This window comes from Microtus ochrogaster, chromosome 7 (assembly GCF_000317375.1).
Source record: "Microtus ochrogaster isolate Prairie Vole_2 chromosome 7, MicOch1.0, whole genome shotgun sequence".
Lineage (NCBI taxonomy): Eukaryota > Metazoa > Chordata > Mammalia > Rodentia > Cricetidae > Microtus > Microtus ochrogaster.
Genome location: NC_022014.1, coordinates 7,797,074 through 7,819,975, shown reverse-complemented (window position 1 = coordinate 7,819,975; position 22,902 = coordinate 7,797,074). Strand labels below are relative to the sequence as shown.

Below are 22,902 nucleotides of genomic sequence, written 5' to 3'. Positions count from 1 at the left end.
TCTGCACCACCTGAGAGCTCAGCAAGGCACGGAGGCTGGATCTTACACATTAGGTTTCAAGGGAGCACACTGGGCACGGTGCTCTCAGCTATTTAGAAAATTATATTTCCTAGGGCTACACTCCCAAATCAGTTTATGCAAAGGGAGATGGCTCGGCAGTAGAATGTTTAGGAGCAAATGAACACAGCCAGGTTAATCAGAACCACTTAAACCTTAACTCAGCTAACTTGAAAAGAGCTAGATATTTAATTCAGACATCTATGGGAAAAAATGCCTTTAGTGTAAAGTTGTCAAAACATACATGCAATCATGATTAAGGCTGCAAAGCCACTGAAAATAAGAGTATAAGGATTGCCAGAAAATTTAAATCTCTATGTTCTTATCGGCAGAGAACTCTTGAGTGTGCATTTATCTATGCTTGCAGGGGCTGTATTCGAGGCAGGCAGGGTTTTAGAAAACATGTCCTCAGGTTTTCTATCCAAGGGAGCTTCCATACTCTCAAAAGAAGCCTGCAAATGAGAAATGATGCCAGGGCAAATATAAATGCACCCAATACAGCTGTTTTCCTTGTGTATGAATAGAATACCATCCCATCAAAAGCTGTGTCGTTATTACAGATCCTTGTAGTACAATATCCTGATTACATCCTCAGTATATTTTACTTTTTATTCCAAGACATAGTTTTGTTAAGTTTTCCAGGCTGTCTTTGAACTTATGATCCCCCTGCCTCAGTCAGTCCAATAGCTGGGAATATAGTTGCATGCCAACAGCTCAAGCACTATTTTACATTTTCAAAACGACCTTCTGCTTTGACGACTGGGCCTTGACATCTGGCCAGGGCTGTTACAGTCAGGGAAAGTGAAGGGTTAACCAAGGAGGCTTCCACATTTGGCCATGCCTGGGATAGCTGCCCCCCTCCGATGCCTCAGCTTCTTTTGCCAACTCATAACAGATTTTCCCTGTGACACGGTCTCTCATTACTTACTGAAGGCAGGAAGGGGCTTTACCATATCTCTTTGCAGTGGTGAACTGTCCACTTTCTAGATACAATTCACTCTGTGGTTTTGATGGATATCTAGACAGACAAGCAGATAGATGATCTGTATTCAAAATCAGTGACTGGCTGGAAGTGCAAAGCTCCTATAACTTGCTAGCTCAGAAGTGAAAATGCCTTCTTACCCCAGTCCTTGTACCAAATTGTAACTTTGTAATTCCTTTTCTATATAAATGTCTGGTATACAAAGAAAAAGTATTTCAGCTACTTGCCCTCTCAGTGGAGTGGTCTTGATGCAGATAGATCCTAAAGTAGAACCTATAGACAGACCTGTAAGACCTCAACTAACATTCTAGAAAAATCCCTGTATTTTAAATAAACAAACAAAAATACCTCCTCTTCATAAGGCAGGATTCAGGAGGTGACTGTCAAAGAAATTAACCCGAGCACCCCAAACTGCAGACGCTCATCGGCACACTTCCACAGCTTCTTAACTAGCTAATTAAGCAGGCCAGACATTGCCAGCTGTCAGCCTGAAGATAGTTGGGATCTGAGAAGACCTGACTTCAGTTCTAAGACTTACCCACGATGCAAAGTATAAGCACCTGACCTCTTTCCCTTCTCCACTCCACAGCATCTTTCAGTAGCTCCGATCCTTCCTCCCATGAGGGTCCACACTGGCCTCCCTCCTGCCCAGGGTTCTCAGGAAATGCGGAGCCATGTCTCATAAATGAAAACAAGTTCTTAAATGAACAAACAGACATGGCTTCAAACCCAAACTCTACAACTAAGTGGGATTCTTGCAACTAATACATCACTCACTTTATTCCTCTATAAGTTCAGGATAAAGAAAATCATCTTATCAATGTGTAAAATGTTTAGTCTTGTGCTTGTATTCAACGACTACAGGCGTTGTTGGTGTTCTCAGGCCAAGTGTTTCAAAAGCTCAGGAATATTTCAGGAATGCCCTTGCCCCTGACTCCATCGAGTAAACTGAGCTACTTCAGTTGTATAAGAGTAATTTTCTATTGTTTCCTTGGCATAGAACATCACTCGTGTGTCTGCGGGAGGAAACATGAAGGGCGGAGCCATGCACAGAAAGACAACCATGGCATCGTCTCTATGCACCTGCCTTCTTCCCTTTCCCATGCTTCGGAGAACCTGCCTGCCCTGGATCTACCTCTGGGCGGGATCTGAAGGAGTCAAATTCACAGAAGCAGAGAGGAGGATGGAGCTTGCAGGGCAACTGGGGGAGATGCTGCACGGTGGGACAATACTCCAGTTACACAGAATGCTGACTAGTGCTAAAAACCAGGCTTTGCTCTCCTACGGATAGGAGATTTCTAATGTTATTAGCAAGAAGAAAAGCAATCAAATAAGATAATGTGTATGCCAATTGGCTCAATTAAGTCACTTCATGGTGCACACATATGTCAAGACACCAACACCTGTAAAATTTTATTTATTATTTTTTTGTGTGTGAAGGAGAGTTTTTGTAGGTGTATGTATGTGTGTGTGTGTGTGTTGGTGTGTGTACATGTGAGGGTACATGCCTGTGGGGGCCAGACGCCAACTGTGGCTCTCATTGCTTTGTTGGTGTCAGCATTGTGTGTGTGTGTGTGTGTGTGTGTGTGTGTGAGAGAGAGAGAGAGAGAGAGAGAGAGAGAAGGCCTCTTTGTCTAGTCTAGAGTTTGCCAAGCAGGCTAGACTGACTTGCTGGTGACTACCAAAGACCTGCCCATTTCTACTTCTGCATTAGTAGGCTATAAATGAGCACCACCACACATGGCTTTCTTAGAATTGGGTTCTGGGAGACCAAATGGGTCCTATTGCTTTCAATGTGAACATTTTCTAATAGATTTAGCACGTAAGCCCTTTTTTGTTGATCAACAAAGACTTCCAAGAAAGACCAGATCTTAGATCTACAATAACTCTGCCCAAGAAGTATGTCCAGAGAATACATGCAGATGCCACGCTGCATGACGGATAGGAGTCAGACAGCTGAAGAGAACGGATGGCGCTGAGAGGAAGATGCCTGTGGGTCTCATCCGGCCAAGAGTGGAGCTCAATGCATCATGGGCAAGGGATGAAAGAAAATGACCTGGATACTTCAGATTATGTTTTAGAGGACCTCAGGGCAAAATTCACCTCTGGCAGAAGACAGTTGGATAGGTGCAAAATCCTATGTTAGAAACAAGTAATGGAATATGAAACACTGGGATATGGACTCGCAAAGGCCACTTGCTTTCTCACTTGGAAGTATCTACGATGAGTCTGCATAGAGAATGGGCCTTTCAGTGATGGAGTGAACACAAGCCTATCATTCCCTTCATCTTCTGCCCTCCATCAGCCAATCAGGGATCCACTAAGTCTGTGGGACTTGTTAGAAGTTGGGGTACAATGCTAGGAGTCAACATAATAATTTCTGCCTTCAAGAGTGCACATCTTTTTTCTTTTATTTTCTAAAGAATAAGACAAGTGAACAGACACACAGACTGTCACCCATAGCTGTTTTTAAATTCTTGGCAATAGAGTAATAAAGTAGATGGTATACCACTTCACAGAACAACAAACTACAGTGCTCTTGGAATTTGTTTATTTGCTGTTATTTATTTTTGTTTTTAGTTTAATACCTCTGGAAGACCAAAGGCTGATTTTCTAGAGCTGTCATAAGGAAATACCCGAGACCACTGGAATATGAACAGAGAAATTATTTCTTCTTAGTTGTGGAGATAAGAAGAAATAAGAAGGCTGAATGGTAATATAAGGACAAGTTTCCCATGATTCTTTATTCTCTGCCTGCGTCCTCACATCATGGTCACCCCTTCCCCCCCTCTGTCTCTCTCATGTGTGTGTGTATGTGTTTGCATGTATCTGTCCCAAATCATATTTTCCTATAAAAATACCAATCATATTGGACTGGGTCAGACCCATGTGTCCTGACTTTATCTTCGTCACCTCTGTAGACACTAGTCTCCAGATACCATACTCTTCTGGAATATTCAGAATTTAGACTTTACAGTATGACTTTTAGGCAGTGTTCTTGTTAAAAATGGAAAGCCCTGACAATCTCATGTTTCAAACATTCAATGCTCAGTTGGTTGCGCTATTTTGAAGGCTTGGGGAGCTTTAGGGGGTGGGAGCTGACTGTAAAAGTAGATCACTAGGAATGGGCCTTTGATGGCTACAGCTATCTCTGGTTAAGACCACAGTTTCTGTTTACTGGCCCATCGCCGTGTGAGGAAACTCCACTAGACAGTTGTGCAATAAGGAGCTACCCCTCCACTGTGGACTGAAATCCCTCTTGAAAAACTGAACAAAAAACAAACCCTTGCTTTTTTAAGTTGTGTGTCAAGTATTTAGGTCACAATGACATAGGAGTAACTAACCCAGAGAGACACAGCTCAGCCCCCCACAGAAGCATGAAAATCCAATAGCTACAGAGTGATGCTAAAACATCAAAATATTTTACCTGCTCAGTTTTAAAATCAATATTCTCAATTCTCATGCTCAATATGCCATCTCAGAAGCAGGTTAGGAATCGATGTTCTCTTGGTCCATTCCCAGTTAGTCCCTAAAGTCAGAGTCAGGCTCAGAGCAAATGGTGCTTTTTACAAGCATTCTGGATGGCATATTCAAGGGTGGTCATCTAAGAAATACTAAGTTTTCAGAGTGGCATATGATGACATTATGTATTCCATCCATTACCTGTAAAGAATTAGGTAGTCACGGTTCGTTGGTACATTATTGGACTTGTATAAGAAAACAATAGTGCTTCAGAGACCCTGAAATCAACCCTTAGCACCCCAGATTCCAGGACTCATGAACACTCATACCCCACTGTAGAGTTGGTTGAGTGCTGACAAGTCACCATATAGGCTGTGATCTGATAGCTCCTTGTCATGGAAGTGGGTCAATATAGACAGATCTCCCTGCTCTGTGCATCAATGAGAGCTCCACCCTCCCTGCTGCCAGCACCAGAAAGCACTGACAATGCTCAGAGGCATCAGGGAAGCATTGCAGGATGTGATGAAGAGTCAGCTTTTAGCAAGCCTTTCCCCAAACTCTCAGCTCTGCAATTCTCCAACTTTGCATGTCTCCCCAGTGTATCGGTAGGGATGCTTTGATCACAGGAAAAAAGGAATGCTTCTGACTAACTTCAGCAGAAAAAGAGATCACTCAAAGGATGCGAGGTAGCTCAAGGGATGGATAGATGGATGGATGGATGACCAGGCTTAAAGACATAAAGAGAGGAATAAGGGAGGATCTAGGATGCAGCCCTGGGAATCCCTCCTCACTTAGTTGTACAAGGACATCATCATAAAAATGAATCCATTCCTTATTTTCAATCCCATTTTTTTCCTGTTTTGCTCAGTATCACTATGCTCAATATCCAATGGCTCAGAAGCAAGGGTCCATTTGGTCAACCTTGGTCATAACTCCATCCATCAGCTAGAAATGGGCCTTTAATTTATTTTCCCTTGAAGACCGGATATAATGGGGAGTTGAAGGGATCTTAGATGAGCAGTATGGTGCTGGCTTATGTCAGGACAAAAGAGGTTTAATTATCAGACTTCCCATAAACTAGCATCACCCGGAAAGCATGTCTCAATAAGGGAGAATCAAGCTTAAGTCGACCAATGGGCATGTATTGTGGGTATTGTCTTGATTATGCTCATTGATGTGGAAAAGTGCAGCCCATGTGTGGGAACTAGTTCCTGGGTTTGGGTCCTTGACTCCATGAGAATATGAAAACAGGTTTATTGATTTATTTCTGCTCTTGGTGTGACAAGTTGCTGAAGTCCACGCTGTCTCGACTCCCCTGAGTTTGTGAGATAGAATTAACTCTCCTCCAAGTTGCTCTTCACCACAGCAATCAAAAAAGAAGCCATTAGCTTAGCTATTTTGCTTGATGTACAGTGCCTACATATATGGAAACATCGCCTAAAAAATAAAGGTAATCCTAGGCCATAAAGAAATATAAGGAGCTCTGCTGTCCCACTGCTTCTTAGGGCCACCAGTGGGGTCTCCAAAACAATGAGGAAAATGATGTTGACTTCCTTTCATTTATTATGGAATAACGGTTATTCCACCTCCAGGTTCTCTGGGGCTTCAAGAAGTTGACAAAGATTACAAAAGAGTAAGGAGAATTTATTCAGAAACCAGATGATAGAAGGGTACTGGGTAACTTAAATAGGGACCCATGCTTACTTTCTGTTTAGGGTTTCTCTCTCTCTCTCTCTGTCTCTCTCTCTCTCTGTCTCTCTCTCTCTCTGTCTCTCTCTCTCTCTGTCTCTCTCTGTCTCTCTCTCTCTCTCTCTCTCTCTCTCTCCTCCCCCACCCTCTGTCGCCTCTATCTTTTTCTCTTTCTCTCTCTGGTTTTTTGAGACAGTATTTTTCTGTGTAACAGTTCTAGGTGTCCTGTAACTAGCTCTCGTAGACCAGGCTGGCCTTGAATTCATAGAAATCCTCCTGCCTCTGCCTCCTAGGTGCTGGGATCAAAGGTGTGCACCACCACCACCCAGCTAGGGTTTCTCTTTATACGGGCCATGAGAAGGAGGAGTTGGTTGCTGAGGGGCATAGCGTGGGTAGTTCTTGGATTGGGTGGCCAGACTTGGATTATGTAAGCCTCTCCCCACTGTTCATGTACTTTCCCATGATGCATCTGGTTTTAATCACATGCACATCCAATTAGACAAAGGCATAAGATGGTAAAAAGTGTTTCTCCCTTAAAAGTTCACTAGGTGACACAATTTGCCTTAATTTATATGTTCCCAAACCAGGTCAGGCTGGATTTGTCCCTGGCCTTCTTTCTTGAGATGTGTTCTACGACATGATTGAGTGGAAATTTACCATAAAGGGGAGTCACCAAGTGGCTAAAAATAAAGGACTCATTTCTCTGTGTGAAGTGGAGTATACTTTGAAGGTAAAGGCCCTAGCTGGCGAGTGCACTATTGGAAGATGGGGCTCATGCCTCACCCGAGCAAAGTGCAGTCCAGGGCTATTATTGCTATGCCTGCTGACATCAATTCCACGGAAGTCTAGTGGCTCGTTTCCTCCTTAGATCCTCAGAGTAGGAACAGCTATAACTTCCCTTCCATCCTCTGCCCTAGCAAGGATCATTTTTTTTTTTTTAAGGGAGTGGTATTCTGACCTCTGAAGAACAGAACAGGAAGACAAGTCTTTACTGAGCCTCAATCAATGGAATGAAGAGATCCATGACAGAGTGAAATGTCAGCATTGTTAGCAGTTTTGCTAGGAGATTTTTCATACGGATTTAATAATAAAATAAGGAACAGGACAGGTTTGCCTTGGGCAGGGGTATGGGGAGCGGGAAAATGGGCTGAGCTGAGTGCAGGGGAGGAGCAAGGGGCTGCTTTCCCTGCCGTGTCTCTGGGCTATTGGCACTGAGAGGGCAATGAAGGCTCCAGGAAGCAGAGACTGTGAACACAGGTCAGCCACAGGACTGGCCACCGAGGATGAAGGAAAGCGCTGCCAGTGCATTTGCTTATCCATGAAGATGGGGACACTAAAATCTGTCACTAATTCCTGGATTTCTTGATCCATGCTTTTGTGCCACTCAATTAAGGTTCTAGCCAAAGTCAAGAAGCACATGAGGAGTGAAAAAGGCATGCAGAGGGCAAGGTTTTGTAAGGAAAGCATTTTTTTAGACATTTTTACATGTTTATGTGTACCTAGTCTCAGTAGGGAAGCTGCCTTTGGAGACAACCTGCTGCAGCTGCATGGAATGCATGCAGTTTCTGGAAGGAAAGAGAGCATTACATAGGAACAAACCTACTCTGCTTAGAAAAAACCCAAGATGGAACTATTAGTTAGATACTACTGAAGCAAGCAAGTATCTGCCAAGGGTGTGTGTGTGTGTGTGTGTCCTGTAGGACACACTCAGGAATGTATACGTGGTGTCTGCATAGAGTTAGCAGGTGCTGACAATACAGATTTACAGATTTCAGGTCTATGCCCTCAATGTTCTTGCTGCAATTTCTCTACTGCCCCCGACTTCTGCTCCTGTCCCAGCCAGTCACTGAATTTTAGCTTCTGCCAATCCTTTGGAAGTTAATGTGAGGACCAGGAGTCAGAAGAAGTAAACATTTAAAACTTCCCAAAACACATCTGGATAGGCAAAACATCTCAGGTCATTAAAACTCATGCTGCTCCACCTGATGCCCAGGACTGAGCCCCAGAACCCATGGTGGAAGCAGGGAACTGACTCCCCAAAGAGGCCCTCTAAACTCTACACACATGCCTTGATGCGTGTGTGCCCATGCTCATATACACACATTATCCAAAGACAGGATAACAAATGAATGAAATGTATGCATATATGATGAATATAATAATTGGCGCCAATTAATACTTTGATGATTTTAGGCAAAGGCACACATATGTAGCAAACATTGCACTTCTTGTGGAGCCTCACAAACTGCTGATCCAAAGTCAGCTGGGGTCAATCTGCCCTTCTCTTGGAGACTGATGACACATTGAGTTATTGGGGCTACAGCATAGAAGCAAGTACGGTTTTGTGTTTCAAGCCCTTGTCTCAGTTTTCTGTATGGGAATGGGAGAAGATAGCTCACTAAAAGTTTTTGTTTTTAAAGGAATTACTTTAGAAAGCAACTTTTATGAAAGAATTTTTTTAAAAAAATATAAACTTAGTAATGTACATTCAATTTGTGGATTTCCATATAAACCTAAGGGCTTTTCTTTGCAGGATTTCTCTGTAGATGGAAACCCTTCAGCAGCCTACATCTGTCAAACTCTCCACAGGAGGTTAGCCAACTATGGCTCAGGGTTTGTTCTTATAAATAGAGTTTATTGAAACACAGCCCCAGACATTCTCTTTGTATATGGCTCCTAACCTATACAACACCATTGCTGTATAGTTGCCATAGTGACCCTGTGGCCTGCAATAGGCTACTATAGCCACACTCTGGCCTTTCAAATATCTGCCACCCCCCAATTCTGTGACCCCAAAACTTTGCATCACTTCTTTCATATGTGTGTTTATGTGTTGGCATGTGAACAGAAGCACATATGTGCATATGTGCACACACAGATGTGTATACACATGAATATATGCACAAATATATCCATGTGAAGACCTAAAGACTACTTTGGGAGTCATCCTTAGTAATGTCATCTATTTCCTTTGAGACAGGCTGTCTCATGAGCTTGGAGTTGAGCAATTGGGCTACACTGGTCACTAAGCTCCTAGGCTCCTCCTCTAGCACCAGAATAATAAGTGTCCAATTCTTACTCCTCTCTGTTTCTCCCAATGAGATTCAGCGCAGAGCTTACAAGCCCTTGCTTTACTGTGGAGTTATTTCCTCAGGTCAAGGCATCACTTCTGAATTTGCTTAAGGTAGAATCAGCACAGGAAGATACATCTCAGCGATATTCTGGCTGCAGACAGTCTCCAGACTTCTGCCTCCCAACCCACTCCCGCACTGATATTCTCCCGTCCTCTGGCCCATAGCTAATTGAACTAATTTTTGAGGCTTGCTTTCATAGAGTGTTTCCAGAGCATTTAACTTGGTTTTCATAGAAACAGCTCTTTTTCTTAGCGCACTCATTTTTCATCAGTTTACATAATATTGCACTAAATAATGTAATTACAATAACAAGCGCAGCTGGCAGAGGCAGCTCTGGGAACACATACAACTGACTGTTGGCAAGCAGACACCAGAGCGGGTGAAAAGAAAGGTAAACTCATGCTCGGCAGTCACAGCCTGGCTTGTTGCGGCCCCACCAATGCGATTTCTAAAGATGCTGGGCAGTAGATGACCCGTTCATCTCCTAAGTCTCACACGTGGAGACCAGGAAGTTAGGAGTCTTCCATCTGTGTCTCTCTGTGTAGCATGGACTTATATGATATCTGCCAGTTTCCCGGGGACTTTGGAGGGAGTTATTTGACAAATGCGTGTCTTTTCTTGCTAGCCTGCAAGGTATCAGAGTATGAGAAATGTATTAGCTTTATTACAGCATCACATCTTCACTATGCAGACGGTGACTGGCATCTGGTTCACACTCAAAAATGTTTCCTGAATAAATAACTGAGCAGGGACAGGCTTTCCCACAGTGAGCTACTCAGAAACTACAGTCAAGAAAATATAAATCCAGAAGGAGTCGTGGGGGTTTATAGCTCCTTCTCTGTTCCCCTAAGAATAACCGAGGAAGGCATGAATGTTGAAGGAGGGAGGGTGAGGTGAGAGGCTCAATCTGATAGCTCAATTCCAGGCAGTCTACAAGATTCATTCTCTGATGCCTGGATGAAGGCAATGGGTGTAAGCCAAGAAGATCATTAGCAATTTGCATTTCTGCAAGCCACATCACTCTTGTATCTTGCAGAACTGAGAAACTTGCTTCTAACTGGCAAATTAAATATTGATAATGTAGATAGGCTGTACAGCATCGTTCAAAAGGCTGGCACCCTGATTTCCGTGTTTTTAAAACTTCAGCCATTTGCATCCAACTACCAGCAGTTTTGTCATAACTCTGGGCCATCAGTAACATTGTGCTCGTATTCACCTTGAAAGCTTCTCATTTTTTAACCCAAATGGATGTATTTGCCAAGGAAATCTGGCATTGCTACTGCAAACAGAATACCATTATCAGTAACTTCAAATAACGTTTATGGAGGAAAAAAACAGAACTACTGAAATTTAACATTATTAAAAATGTTTCTTATGCAAATATCTGTGCTAAACACACCCATTGCATCCATTGTTTAACCTTTTTGCACACACAGGCTCGGCGGTTTGTATACTTGGTGCAGCTCTCAGAGGAAGGGGAACCTTTCATCAATTGAGACTAGTTCCAGGATGTGGATTGCTGGGTGGCAGGGCTTGAGAGCTATAGTCTAGCTCCACTCCCTGCTGGAGAGTTCTCTGCTTTTTGACACACCTAAGTGTAACGACAGGGCACACAACACGCTCCATTCCCATGCTTTGCCTGCCACAATGGACTTCATCTCCCCAACCATCGGACAAAAGAAATTCTCTCTTACATTGATTTCTGCCAAGTACTCTGTCATGTAGAAAAATAACTAACACACATGTAACCTGTGTGTGTATGTATACAATACACACATGTTTAGAATACACACATGCCCAGACAAACCTGATAAAACAGGCACAATTATTGTCTCCAATGAACCACACAAGGAACTGAAAGTCCAGAGGATTTACAAACTATGAGCAAATGCACAAGTGTACAAACTGTGCAAAATTTAGACATCATTGCACTGGGCCTAGCTCTAGGCCCCTAATTCTTGACTGCTATATTTTGCAAACAATGCTTTTGAAGTTGGCATAGATGCTTAGGCTGCTGCAGGCTTAAAGCCTGAGGCACACTCCCTCTCTGTTATAAAGAAAGCTTAGAAAGTGTTATAGCCTTGTTGAATCTCTTTTAGTCTAAACTAAGACTTCCTCATTGACATAAAAAAGGATTGAGAGAGAATTGAAAAAGGAATAACTTTTTCTCTAAGTGTTTCACCCTTTCTGAAAGACTTGGTGTTTGGCGCTCTGAAAATGTTATTCCACAGAGTGAGCATTCCACAGGCTGAGAAACACAATGCCCCAAGTTCAGTGTAGCACATATTTCCCAGGATCCTTTGTTCAGCTCTCGTCTCCATGTTGAGAAGGTCTCACTGTACCCCATAGTCAGTGCCTCCTTTCCCCTATAGTATCCAACCCCTTAACACAAGGGTAGAGGTTGGTGAGTTTTCTTATATTATCTGAGAGGGTCAGAGTGAAACTGATTCAGAGGCCTAGATGGTGAAATGCCTATATATAAAAAAGTAGAGTGTTTTAATGGTCATTACTACTAAAATGAAGAAAGTAGGGGAGGGTGAAGAGGAGGAGGATGGAGAAGGGGAAGAAGGAGGAAGAGGGAAAAGAAAAATAGGGAGAATAGGAGGAAGAAGAGAAGAGGAGGAAAAGGGAGAAGAGGAGGAGGAAAAAAGAGGAGGAGGAAGCAGAAGGAGAAGAGGAGGAATGAAGAGGAGGAGGGAAGAAGAGAAGATGGAAAGGAAGAAATGGGACACTGCAGATCTATATTGAATTTCAACAACCAGAATAGAAAGAGTTAGAAGGGAAGAGAGTGTAAATGGACAAGAGAGAGGAAAATGACCACACATAAGACCGAGCCATCAAAATTGAGAGCAGGATGTGGTGACCCAGGCCTGTAAGTTCCAGTACCTCTGATGCAGAGGCAGTAGGCCTGCCAAATGTTCAGCACTTGCCTGGGTACATAGGGAGTTTGGGGCCAACTGATTCACCCACTGAGATGCTGACTTAGAACAAATACAAAGGCTAAGAAGATAGCCTAATTCATAAGACTTGCAGGAACGAGATCCTGAGTTTGATCTCCAGAATCCAGATTCAAAAATCAGGTTGTAGCTGGGCGGTGATGGTTCATGCCTTTAATCCCAGCACTTAGGAGGCAGAGGCAGGCGGATCTCTGTGAGTCCAAGGCCAGCCTGCTCTACAAGAGCTAGTTCCAGGACAGGAACCAAAAACTACGGAGAAACCCTGTCTCAAAAATCAAAAAAAAAAAAAATCAGGTTGTAGTGACTGATTTGTAGTCATAGTGCTTGCGAGGCAGAGGCAGGAACATCCCTGAAACTTGGTGGCCTGCCAGCCTAGACTACTTAAGCATCAAGCTAGTGACTAAAAGAAAAAAAAAAGCAAGATATGTGATACCTGAGACATGAAGTCCAAGTTGTTTCCTGACTTTCACATGCGTGCGCCCTTATAGTCAGACCCACCACACTCGTAGGAGAGACAATGAGGTATCTATCTAACAGTATGTTCTAACATGGAGGAGGTTCCCTGTAGGAAATGGATACCTGAGTCAAATGGAAAGAGAAAACATCTATGCATTGTCTTTGGTGACAATACTGAGCTGTACAAATGTTGATTTTATTAATTGCAAAGTTGTATTATTGATATGAAACATGAATTAGTTTAAAATTCTGAAATAGGGGTGCAAACAATAACCTCAAATAAAGCAGCCATTTGTGATGGTAGAGATGGGCTGGACGCTTTGGGGAGGGTGGTTCCTGAGGTTACAGATGGCTCTCAACTCAATAATCTATCATATGGAGTACATAGCTTTACCATCTGACAAAGAACACCCTCCTTACTTCTATATTGCACCTGTGGACACTGCCCTCATCAAACCATCAAGCCCTCAAACAGCAGACAATCTCTTCTTCGTCCTCTGGACCCTTAATTTCCCAAGGCAGCATCATTTGCAATAGAGAGCTCAGTGCTGTCTGAATTCTGGGGACTGTGTCAGAACCTCACAACGACATAAGCATCCATTGCTCTTTATCTAGCCCTGACCTACTTCTGGCCATCCTCCTCATCCAAACAGCAGAGGAAAAGCTGAAATCACAATGCATTATTTACTAGGATAAAGCACTCACTCAGGTTGCAGGGAGAAAGCAGTAGGAGAGTTCAGTAAAGCTTAAAACAAAAATCATTTAAATAGCAGAGACAGCGTCTCAGGAGGCCCACAATAGCCTTAAGACTTGCTTGCATCCCTTTATAGCCAAGGTTACCTTGAATTTCTGATCTTCCCACCACTACCTCTTGGTGCTAGGACCATAGCTTTGTGCTACCACACCAAGTGTATGTCAAGCAAGGCTTCATACACGCCAGTCCAGTGATCTACCAGTGAACTCCATCCTCAGCCAACAAATGTCCCAGCGTCTGTCTCATGCAGGAATCGCACTAATGGTAGAAGAAATGTGGACTGAAATGAAACATTAATAGAGGCCTGGGTGGGGCATTTTACAAAACATATAAGCATAACAAGAAACAAAAGCTCTGGCCACCATCTCAGCTTCATACAGGTGAACTCATTGTTTGCTTGATACAGGATTTAACACACCAGATGATATATGCAGTTGGAAAACAGAAAGAATGTTAGGAGTCCTGGTCACCTGGAGATGGCAGCTCAGCCACTGTCCTTAGATGTAACTAAGTCATTAAATTTACAAAGGCATTAAATTCATTTACTGCATATTTACTCAAGCACTTCAGAGTACCATGGTCCCCAGGCCTCCAGTTCAAACACTGCTATGCTATGTTTTGAAAAGCCGCAGATTCCATTAGTTTTCATAGCAATCTGAAAATACAGTTCTAAGTCACATGGTCCAGTGAGAATGACAGGTCCCTAGCAGTGACATCAAAGAGTGTTCAGTTATAACCTTAAACTGTGCTCCCAAATATGAGCATGCTTCAGAAACAAATGGAGCACAGAGACAAGGAATCCAGGTATTTCATAAAATTCCACAAAAGCTCATGCACATAAGGACATCCAACCATGATACAATGAAAGCAAAACGGTATCAGTGAGAGAAAAAAACAAAACCAAACAAAACCCAAGATTCTCCTTTTCCAAGGAAAACATTCGTGCAACTGATACCCTGGAGTCTGCAGACTCACTTTTAAGTAACAAAACAAGCCACAAAGTTTAACATTCTGGCTTCATACTAATTCTGTATACTAATGACACCAAAATCCAAACTTTATGGATAATTCAAATTTTCCTTGAGAAGGAAAAAGCCCTGATAGAGGTGCTTCTCACTGACCCCAGTCCATCACAACAGTGCATTTTAATCGCTCAGAAACAGCTGGGAACTCACATTAGGAAGGCAGCAGAGTCCCTGTGAACTTTGTGATCACTTAGACCTCATGTTGTACATAAAGAGAGTCCAATGATGTCAAACAAATTCCGCAAGAGAAGTATTTATCGCCGAATCTAAATCAAAAAATCCATATATACTATAATGGCACTTCAAAAGAAGATCTACTGTATTTACCAGCTCAATCAATACAAAATTAGCTGGGATAAATATTGCCAGCTCTACCCGTCTTGAGATGAAGCCTGTTATTTAAACTCTGGGTCTCGAAAGAGACAAGAGCATTTTTGCTTATCCCGCAGAAATAGAAAGCAGGAAGCCTGTTACAAGCGGATTGCACCTACCCTCAGCTGCTCTCTTTCACAATTCATCTGTTGACTCAAAACCTGCAGAAAAGAGAAAAAGGGAAGAGTGTCAGAAGGCTCTATGGAAACAGCAGCATAAAAGCAAGGGGCTGGGGAGGGAGTGGCTCAAGATGATTCCTGCAACCCACATAAATCCTGGTTGTGTGCGTTGAGATGAGATGGCTCAGTGGATAAAGTCACTTGTCTTCAAGCCTCCGGACCTGAACTCAATTCCCAGAAGCCACATGGTGAGAGCATAAGGTAGAAGACTAATGGAGATTCTGGACATCAACCTAGGGCCTCCACAGATACATGCACATGTGTCTCCCCACACAGTTATGTCCACACACGTGTGAACATGTAAGTACACATGTACATTGACATACACAACTACGCTCACTCAAGCACATATAAACATATCAAATATACATATGCACATGAAAGGAAGAGGGGAAAACAGAAGAAAAATAGTTACTTTTGATGGCTGGTCTCAACAAAGACCTAGAATTCACAGCAATAATTACCTTTTCTCTAGGTTCAGACAGTGGACCGTTTACTATCATTCTATATTGTACAATCCAGAAGTAGGCACCAAGGGTGTGAAGCATCTTTAAGGGGATGGTATAGAGATGCAGGAGAGGATGGGCCAGTCTAAAAAACATGGGGTTTCTTCTTTGTCCACATACCCTTCTAGTCCTGTTTAAGAGGCACAAGCGGTCTTTCCTTAAAGCTGTGACAAGCTGTGATGGGTGTGACAAGAAAACCAATATAGTGTCTTCCCCAAGGTCAAGTGCTGGCAATGTTAGCTGCGTGCCCTGGAAAGAAGATTTCATTTAATTATCTAGTTCTCTCTTATTATTTCTGTTTCTGTGTGGTTCTGAAGTTTGAATTAGGTATTTCATGTATGCTAAGCAAGGGCTTCCCCTCTAAATTATACCTAGATTTCTCCTCACTAGTTATATTGAGACTGATGTTACCTAGTGATCCAGTCTAACCTTGAACACATTACATCATCCAACCAGGCCTTGAACTTGTTATCATTCTACTTCAGTCTCCAGAGATACTGGGATATCAGACAAGGCTTGATGATTCAGCCTAATCAGAGGCAGTAAGACAGAATGTACGGGGATGGCAGTTGGGCAGACCATACAGGGATGACAGTAAAAAGGATTGTATGGACATGGTAGTAAGATGGACAGTATGTGGATAATAGATGGATTTCATAGGGAAGGGCCCTAGAATCACCAGGACTTAAAGCAGAAAAAGAAACACTACTCAAAAATTGATATCACCACCACTCCAAAGACAAAGTATTAGTAGTTTCCCTGCCAAACACTGACGGGGTGTTGTGTGCCTAAGCAATGTGCTTTTCTTACCATGCAAAAAGGTTTTATTAGAGTGACCATATAATTTCTTTTCCAAACAGGCAAAGCAGAATGCATTAGCAGAGGATGGCCAGAGAGGTACTTGGATTTAGCTGATTACACAGAAGCCAGAGACAGAAAGGGATACATCCAGGGAAAACAGGTTTATGTCTTCCTTTAACAGAGATGAGTCTTGATGGATGGACTTTCAATGCAAATGGTTAAAATTAAACTATGCCCTGCATTATCGACTGGTTACATCTCCTCTTTCTATTTTTGCTTTTAAACCACTGTAAAATCTCTTAACTTCTAGCCTTGACAAGGTACTGGGAGTTCCTTGAAACTTTATTGAAGGACGAGAGCTACAGCAACCAACTCTTGATGTATATTTTATGTGTTTTGTAGTGAAAGTTTCTTTTTACTTTCCCTAAAATAAAAACAAAAATAAGGATGTTTTTTTAGGATACACCCGAGCCTGAAGTCTCTAGATGGGGTGCTATTGTGGGACCTTTCACCTGGAAAATTACTGCTGGGAAGAACTCTTTTGGTTGGGTTTGCTTTCTTTCTATTTTTGTGATTTTGAGACAGAGTGTTGCATATCCCAGACTAGCATTGAACTAGCTGTGTGGACAACGATGATTCTGAACTCTTGACCTTCCTGCAACCACCTCCTGAGGGCTGAGAGCACAGCTCTGCTCCACCAGGCTCAGGATAGGTGGTGCTGGGGACCAGATCTGGGTTTTGTGCATTGGTGTTAGGCAAACACTAATTTATATGTAGATATTAATTAACCACATATTATTTATTAGAGATAAGTATATAAATCCTATAATGTATAGCAATAAAATAATTAAACATAAATCACTGATTCTGAGCAAAAACATAACACACAGGACTTAGAATTACAGTTCTGAAAAACAGGTTTGGGAAATAAATCAAAAACCCACTTCAGTTTATAAGAAACAAAACTATAAAAATTCACAAATATTATGGTTCTATTTTCTGTCAAAAATATAGTTTAATCGATCATTAAAGAGAAAAAATAAGGATGTTTGTCCTCATTTTTAAAACAAAAATTTTCTTATTTAGAAAACAAGGATACAGAAGAGATGTTTTTAAAATTATTAAAAAATAAAGGAGTGTGGCAAAAAACAGGAAACTCACAGTGAATTATACTTGAAATGGTTTCTTTAGATTAGGTCATTATATGTCTGTAAAGGTTTACGAAGGAAGAAGGGAAAGTTCACAGACAAGAGAGATGAACCATGCAACTGGACAAGGGGAGGGTAAGTTGAATTGGCAACTGCTCTAAGGGTAGGGCTGCCCACTTAATAGCAAACAGGAAATAGGAAAGAACCCACTGAGGAAGGGCCTGAGCTCTCTGCGAAGATGAAACAGAATGTGAACCAAAGCCTGACGTCCTCTCCATCCTTACTCTTTCTTGGCAGCTGATCCAAGACAGCCCAGCATTCAGCAGTGAATGAGCACGCCCCAGGAGACCCCAGCAATGAGTGCAGATGGACAGATAGCTGAGTCCTAATAGAAGCTCTCTAGGTTTGTCCTCAGTGAGTGGGGGTTCTCCCTTCCTATTTCCCCCTCCCTCCCCATCACCCCCTCACACTAGTCTCCTTTTGGATAATTTCAGGCTGTGTTGGCTATGAGACATGGGGATGACGGGAGGTGCCTAATATGAAGAAGAAGGAGCCCACCTTCATAGCATGACAGCTGTAATCCTAAGAGATTGCCTGCACTCCCTCCTTGCTTCCCTTATCCTTCTTTGTAGTTTGAATATGGAATGACCTCTGTTCCTCCTGGAACAGTAAGCCCAAATTAATCCTTCCTTTTTCGTTTGCTTTCATCAAGGTATTTTATTATAGCTACATAAAAGTAACAAATATACTGTGTCCACTTAGAGAAGAAAAATGAAAGACACCACAGCCAAATGTCCTCGTAGGTGAGGGAAGATAGAAGCCCACAAGATCAAGACAATTGTCCAGTTCCAAGGAGGGAACTCAAAGAAATTCACACTGAAATGATGACGATGATGACGAGGACAATGATGAGGATGATGATGATGATGATGATGATGATGATGACATTGATGAAGATGACGATGATGACAAGGACAATGATAAAGATGACGATGACGATGATGATGACATTGACGAAGATGATGATGATGACGAGGACAGTGATAAGGATGACCAAACTGCTGTGGCAATCTACCTACAAAACACACAGAGTCTGTGGCAGCACGCTCACCACCTGCTCAGGTCTAATCCGGATGTGATCTCCTTGCTGAGAGAGGGAAGAGAAATGCCCCCACCCCTAACCCAGAACCCATCTCCATTGAGAGACACTCGTACGGAAAATGTAGATTTCTCCGTGGAGTCTCTCTGGATATCCAAACACACTTAAGAGTACGCCCCATGCCAACAAGTAGACAGGTAACACAAAATTAACTAATGGTATTTTTGGAGGGTTTTGTCTCACAATGCTTTGTCTAGGCTTTTAGGTGTTTTGTTTTTGGTTTTGTTTTCTCCCTTACAGATCAGTTCCTTATATGTTACGGTTTCTAGTGTTGCTGCTATGGGTTTTCTGTGTGTGCAAATGAATGTGTCTTGGCATCTGTATGTGTTTCTTGACCATTTTCTTTAGCTTTTATTTTTCTGTTTGTTTATTTTATCCTATTCTGATTCTCTTATTTTTAACTTATTTTATTATCTTTTTAGATGTCTGTTGCTTTTAATGAGAAAGAGAAAGAAAGGGTGTGGATTTGATATATGGATGGAGTAGTAAAGAGGATCTGGGAGGAATCGTGGAGGGGGAACCATAATTAAAATATACTGTAGAGAAAAATTCTCTCTCTCTCTCTCTCTCTCTCTCTCTCTCTCTCTCTTCCGTCCTTCCTCTTTCCCTCCCTCCTTCCCTCCCACTTTCTAAGTTACAGTGGAAAAAAGTCCTTGCTGCACACTCATAAAAACTTAAGCTCAGATTCCTAACACCCACATAGCATTTGCGTGGCTGTGTATGCACAGAATTCCAGCACTGTTACTGAGGGAGGCAGGAGGAAGTCTAGGATTCAGGGAGACATCATGCCTCAAGGAAATAAGGTCAAGAGTAATAGAAAAACATAATCCGCATTTTTGTCTAGCCTCAGCACGCACGTGCATGTACACACACACACACACACACACACACACCTCTACTCTTCCTCCTCTCTTTCCCTTCTTTCCCTCCTTCTCTGTTTCCTCCCCTATCTCACACACATATCTCCTTCCCTCCCTCTTTCCCTCCTTCTCTGTTCCCTCCCCATCTCACACACATATCTCCTTGCCTCCCTTTCTCTCTGTGTCTCTCACTCATGCACACATCTGTGTGTGTGCGTGTTTCTCTGTGTGTGTCTGTCTCTCAACACACACACATAAATTGCTGGAAATTTTTAAAAAAATCTTTGAAACATGCATAGAGAAATAATTTAAATATACAAGGCAGTAATAGTCCAAATGAATACAGACCTTTCACTTAAAGAAACAGAACAAATTAAAACAAGGGGTTATAGTGGCTAACATAGCTTGTTGCCCTTCTGGAGAATAGGAGTTCCCAGGTCACCTCGAGTGGTTCAGGATTGTCTGTAACTCCAGCTCCACCAAATCCACTGTTCTTTTCTGGCTTCAGTGGACACGTGCATTCATATAAACACACACCATGCCACCATACACACACAAATGATTTTTAAAAATTATTTTAAAAACCAAAAAGATAAAGAAAAAATCCAAGGCAACTAGAGCAAAGCACCGCTATTTTTTTATTTTTGAAATATCACCTTATCCAGAGCTTGAGCTCAGGGAGATTATTGGAATACTAAAGTACTAGAGAACTGGAGTACTGGAGTGCTGGAGTACTGGAGAACTGGAGAAGGGGAGTACTGGAGCACTGGAGTACTGGAATACTGGAGCGCTGGAGCACTGGAGAACTGGAATACTGAAATACTGGAGTACTAGAGTACTGGAGTGCTGAAGCACTGGAGCATTGGAGCACTGGAGTACTGGAGCAGTGGAGTACTGGAGTGCTGGAGTACTGGAGCACTGGAGTACTGGAGTACTGGAGCACTGGAGCACTGGAGCACTGGAACACTGGAGTACTTGAGTACTGGAGTACTGGAGCACTGGAGCACTGGAGTGCTGGAGCATTGGAGCACTGGAGCACTGGAGTACTGGAGTACTGGAGCACTGGAGCACTGGAGTGCTGGAGTACTGGAGCAGTGGAGTACTGGAGCACTGGAGCACTGGAGCACTGGAGCACTGGAGTGCTGGTGCACTGGAGTACTGGAGCGCTGGAGCACTGGAGTACTGGAGCAGTGGAGTACTGGAATACTGGAGTACTGGAGCACTGGAGCACTGGAGCACTGGAGCACTGGAGTACTTGAGTACTGGAGCAGTGGAGTACTGGAGTACTGGAGCACTGGAGTACTGGAGTACTGAAGCACTGGAGTACTGGAGTACTGGAGCACTGGAGCACTGGAACACTGGAGTGCTGGAGCACTGGAGCACTGGAGCACTGGAGTACTGGAGTACTGGAACACTGGAGCACTGGAGTACTGGAGTACTGGAGCAGTGAAGTACTGGAGTACTGGAGTACTGGAGCAGTGGAGTACTGGAGCACTGGAGCACTGGAGTGCTGGAGTGCTGGGGTACTGGAGAACTGGGGTACTGGGGTACTGGAGTACTCTCAGTGGTAGAACTCTTGCCTAGCATGGAGGAGGCCCTGCATTCCAACCTTCAGAAACATAAACTTACCACGATAAAACATGAAAGTAACTAAATTTTTTCATTGCCAACACTTGTGCTCTCCAGCATTTGGTACAGGAAATAAGTTTTCCAAAGGGCAGAGGCAACCCTAAAGGAAATGTGTAACAAAATCAGTGGGCGATGAATGAAAGAGTAACGTTGCTCACAAATATAAACAAAAAGCACACGTCTAGGGGCTAGAGAGATGGTTCATGGTTAAGTATGTTTGCTGCCCTTGCAGAGGATCACAGGAATGTTCTCCAAAGCCACGTCAGGTACCCGACAGCTGCCTGCAACTGCAGCTCCACAGGATCCCACACCATCTTCTGGCTTCTTCAGGCACTTGCACCCAGGTGGCATACACTAACCCAAAGCATATAATACTCATAATACTCATAAAGACAAATTTAAAAAATTAAATTGAACCCAGGTCTGCTCCTTTTGAGATCATTGAGATATGTTTAATGATTTCAATTTAAGAAATGATATTCCTGGTACGCTTTTTAATGTATAGTTCTCCTATCCCATCAGCTAAACATAGAGAGAAGACAGTGTGGAGGCTGAGTGAAAGGTGCCTGTATTCCCCCATCACTAGTGAGATAAAATGAGTGAACACGGCTGGTGACTGTTCTCTATAAAGAGTGTGGAGTAACCAGCATTATCAAGGTATCAGGGTGGGTATTCAGGTTCCTACATCCACACAAAGTGGTGGAACACTGATCTTCTGTAGACAGAGATCCGTGTGCATCATAATCCATAGAGTCTTAAATGCAAACTATCCTACTCCGGACACAACCTCTCCACTAAGACCAAAAATGTGACACAGCCTAGATAAATGATGTCAGAATAATTGAATGTGCACACACAGGCATGACTACATGCACAGACAAAGGGACTGCGACCCAAACCTCATGCTGTATTCAAAAATTAACCTAGAATAAACCACATGTTCTAAAGAAGGACCATAAGATCAAATGAGTTGTGAACTGGAAGAGCTACTAATACTGCCTTCTTAATGCTGATGTACACTTCTAAAATTATGTTCTATGACGGGGGACACATTCATAATCAGAAAACATCTTCATATCAGGGCTTTAAAATTTTTGTAAAATTTTGCATCACTAGAGCTGGCTTTCATCTGTACTAATTAAATACAAGACTATGTTACAGGACTAGAAACTTTATGTTCTATCTTATTTTTTTTTGGGGTTTTTTTTTTTTCGAGACAGGGTTTCTCTGTGGTTTTGGAGCCTGTTCTGGAACTAGCTCTTATAGACCAGGCTGGTCTCGAACTCACAGAGATCTGCCTGCCTCTGCCTCCCGAGTGCTGGGACTAAAGGCGTGTGCCACCACCGCCTGGCTTTATGTTCTATCTTTAAAAAAAAATAGCAAAGGTCTGCCAGGCAGATGCTGGCCTATGCCATGCTTGACAAAGCTGTATCATAATGTTCTTCTTATGGAGCTTATCAAAGGCAGAATTCAACCATAAGCATGTAAAAATAAAACCAACAAATGCCTTCTAGATGAGGCTACTAAATAAAAAGTCTGGCGTGGAAAAGGGACAGCATAAATTTTCTCTCGGGTAGGCACTGTTTGGTTTGGTTTGTTTAAATCATCCTTCAAGGATTCCCTTGCTCTATCCACATCTTGACAGCAAAATTCCATTTCCCCTAGCCAGCCCAGTTCTCTAAGTCTCCTCTACTACACTCTACCCATGAAGCTCTACAGCCATCAACCATGC

The 22,902-nt window shown here is 42.7% G+C and overlaps 1 protein-coding gene across 9 annotated transcripts in view; it reads right to left on the bottom strand.

Moving 5' to 3' along the window:
• The window catches only part of Rbfox1 (RNA binding fox-1 homolog 1), a 1,689,477-nt gene that overhangs the window by 595,250 nt on the left and 1,071,325 nt on the right, over positions 1–22,902 (bottom strand). For all 9 annotated transcript variants that reach the window (XM_026780390.1, XM_026780381.1, XM_026780380.1 and 6 more), the window contains one exon: positions 15,008–15,049. In XM_026780390.1, coding sequence (XP_026636191.1) covers positions 15,008–15,034 — 27 coding nt within the window. In that variant the 5' untranslated portion in view covers positions 15,035–15,049. The remainder of the gene's footprint in view (positions 1–15,007; positions 15,050–22,902) is intronic.